Source organism: Dipodomys ordii, unplaced genomic scaffold (assembly GCF_000151885.1).
Source record: "Dipodomys ordii isolate 6190 unplaced genomic scaffold, Dord_2.0 Scaffold7, whole genome shotgun sequence".
NCBI classification, from domain to species: Eukaryota; Metazoa; Chordata; class Mammalia; order Rodentia; family Heteromyidae; genus Dipodomys; species Dipodomys ordii.
In genome coordinates, this window is record NW_012267223.1 from 22,902,603 (window position 1) to 22,905,991 (window position 3,389).

The 3,389-nt window shown below is 50.8% G+C and overlaps 1 protein-coding gene across 1 annotated transcript in view; it reads left to right on the plus strand.

The window, feature by feature from the left end:
• Nucleotides 1-2,738, plus strand: part of Cnp (2',3'-cyclic nucleotide 3' phosphodiesterase) — a 24,864-nt gene extending 22,126 nt beyond the window's left edge. The window contains exon 4 of the mRNA XM_013037974.1: nt 1,327-2,738. Coding sequence (XP_012893428.1) covers nt 1,327-1,773 — 447 coding nt within the window. The 3' untranslated portion in view covers nt 1,774-2,738. The remainder of the gene's footprint in view (nt 1-1,326) is intronic.
• The last annotated feature ends 651 nt before the right edge of the window (nt 2,739-3,389 follow it).

Here is a 3,389-nt window from a genome sequence, read left to right on the forward strand (position 1 = left end):
CCCCCCCCCCTCTTTTTTTTTGGCCAATCCTGAGGCTTGAACTCTGGGCCTGATTGCTGTCCCTGAGCTCCTTTTGCTCAAGGCTATAACTTGAGCCACAGCAGCAATAATGGCCTCCCCGCCCCCCCCCCACTTCGTTATGGGGCTTGAACTCAGGGCCTGGGCACTGTTCCTGAACTCTTTCGCTCAAGGCTAGTGCTCTAGCACTTTGAGCCATAGCACCACTTTTAGTTTTTGAGTTTATTGAAAATAAGTGTCTCATAGACTTTCCTGTCTGGGCTGGCTTTGAACCACAGTCCTTAGATCTCAGCCTCCTGAGTAGCTAGGGTTATAGGCATGAGCCACCAGCGCTAGACTACTTTTTTTTTGTTGTTGGTCATGGGCTTGAACTCTGGGCCTGAGCACTGTCCCTCAGCTCTTCAGCTCAAGGCGAGCACTCTACTACTTGAGCTACAGCACCATTTCCAGTTTTCTGGTGGTTTATTGGAGATGAGTTTCACGGACTTTCCTCCCCGGGCTGGCTTTGAACCATGATCCTCAGATCTCAGCCTCCTGAGTAGCTAGGATTACAGGCATGAGCCACTGGTGCCCGGCTAAGAATACATTTCTTTTTGGACAGTGTTACCTCTTCCTTCACCTTCTCTGTTTTTCCCCCTTCACCCCATCCACAAGTTGTTTAGTCATTTTCAATAGTGTCTAGAGTACCACTGCTGCATTTGTTCACCCTTTGTTCTCCATCTTGTATGCTTTTTTTGTTGTTGTTGGTGGTCATGGGGCTTGAACTCTGGGCCTGGGCATTGTCCCTGAGCTCTTCAGCTCAAGGCAAGCGCTCTACCACTTGAGCCACAGTGTCACTTCCTGTTTTTTCTGGTTGTTAATTGGAGATAATAATCTCATGGACTTTCCTGCCTGGGCTGGCTCTGAACCATGATCCTCAGATCTCAGCCTCCTGAGTAGCAAGGATTACAGGTGTGAGTCACCAGAGCCCTGGCTCATGCTTTTAAAAAGACCTCTAGGGGCTGGGAAGGTGGCTTAGTGGTAGAGTGCTTGCCTTGCATGCATGAGGCCCTGGGTTCAATTCCTCAGTACCACATAAGTAGAAAAAGCCGGAAGTGGCACTATGGCTCAAGTGGTAGAGTGCTAGCCTTGAGCTGAAGAGCTGAGGGACAGCGTTCAGGCCCCATGACCGGGGAATAAAAAACAAAACGAAATACCTCCACACAGCTGCACCCAATTCAAGGCCAACCTTTCTGTTCTCCAGAACCCACTCACTCTTGGCCAGCTGTCATTCTGAACTTGGGCACCTCTTGTTTCCCTCTCCCCTAGGTGGTGAAGAAGTCTTACATGAAGGCCTTCACACTGACCATTTCTGCCCTCTTTGTGACACCCAGAACAACAGGGGCCCGGGTGGAATTGAGTGAGCAGGAGCTGCAGTTGTGGCCAAATGATGTGGACAAGCTGTTATCTGACAGCCTGCCCCGGGGGAGCCGTGCTCACATCACCCTGGGCTGTGCAGCCGATGTGGAGGCCAACCAGACCGGCCTTGACCTCCTAGAGATTGTGCGGCAGGAGAAGGGGGGCAGCCGAGGGGAGGAGGTGGGTCAGCTCTCCCGGGGCAAGCTCTACTCCTTGGGCAAAGGGTGTTGGATGCTGAACCTGGCCAAGAAGATTGAGGTCAAGGCCATCTTCACAGGATATTACGGGAAGGGCAAACTTGTACCCACACACGGCAGCCGGAAGGGGGGCACCTTGCAGTCCTGTACCATCATATGAGGGGTCTTAGCATTCTGCACCCCTGCTCTAGATGGGAGCAGGTACAGGGCAATCGTGCCCTCAGCTTGGTTTTTATGATTTTGTTTTTACTCAGTTAACCTATCTGTAACTTTCAAAACAAAAAACCACCAAACAACTTGTAAAATAACTGCCTCTCCCTTCCTGCCCACCTGGCCTGTTCCCCTCTTAACTAAACTCAAGCTCTCAACACAAGCTGGGCAGGTGGGTGGACACCATTCAGGACCCTGAGCTGATAAGGCTGGGATGCTGGGGCTAGGGCTGCACCAGTCCCCAGGAACTGGCAGACCGGCCCTGAGCCCAGGACTGTCCAGAGCGGCACACACTGCTGACTGGAGGCAAGAGGCAATGACTTTGGGGAGGGCCCCTGGGTTCTGATCCCATTTTTTAATCATTTAAAGCTCCTGGAAGGCTGAGGCTATTTGCCAGGGTAGGAAATGGGATTTACCCTCCCACCTTTGGTCCTAAGGCCCTTTATAACTAGTCCCTTGCTAACTAGGGAAAACCAGAAAAACAGTAATAAGCAGTAGCCATGTCCAAGACTGCTTACTGATCTCACCCCAAAAGGGGATGTGCTCTGCTGTGGGCCCACAAGATCAAAGCCAAAGACACATGACCAGGGACGTTAACTACCTTGCTATCTGTCTAGCTGATCTTGCCTCCATGGTACTGGCTAGGTCTCCCCTAAAGGGGGCTGGTGGATACCAAGATCCAGCGGAGGTCCCGGGACCACTGGCTGGTGAGAAAAGTACCATCTGCTCTTCTGGGGGAGTATGAACACTGCTCTCTGTGCCGTGCTTCCTGAGGTGCTTTCCACTGCCCTCTGCTCAGTAACCAGACTATGCTAATCAAGCTGTCAACTCAACAAAAGTGTTTTAAGTTCCTATCCTGGTTGCCCAATGTCAGCAACTTGTAAGACTGATAATAAATAAATCATGTTAATCTTAGCCCTGTGGTCTCACCCTTCTGTCTCCAGCTCAGTCTTCCGTAGAGCTAGGGCTGTTAGAACTGTCTTTGTCCCATTGCTCGGGGCCATTGGTCCTGTCTCCCTTCTGCAGTCTGGGCACAGCTGTAATGAGGTTGGGCAGCTGAACAGTGTTGGCTTTCATGAAAAGTGTCGGGAAAAAAAAAAGAGGCTGGCTTCACATTCAGAAGGTGGGGGCAGCCAGGAGCCCGTGGTGGCTCATGCCTGTAATCCTAGCTACTTAGGAGGCTGAGATCTGAGGATAGTGGTTCAAAGCCAGCCTGGGCAGCAAAGTCCGTGACATTCATCTCCAATTAACCACCTAAAAATGGTATATGGCTCTGTGTCTTAAGTGATGAGTGCTTGCCTTAAGCTGAAGAGTTCAAGGATAGCACCTAGGCCTACAGTTCAAGCCCCATGACTGACAAAAACAAAGAATGTGGGGGCAGGCTGGAAGTAAGGGATGTGGAACACAGAACATCTCCCATTAACTAGGGCAACAAGCTTATAGGTGTCTCTAGCCCAGTCTCATCAGAAACATTCCCAGCAAGACCCAGAACTCCTAAGTACAGGTTTCTGCCAGTTGTGTGGGGAAGACTATTGCTCTTCAAACACATGCAAAGATCTAATAATC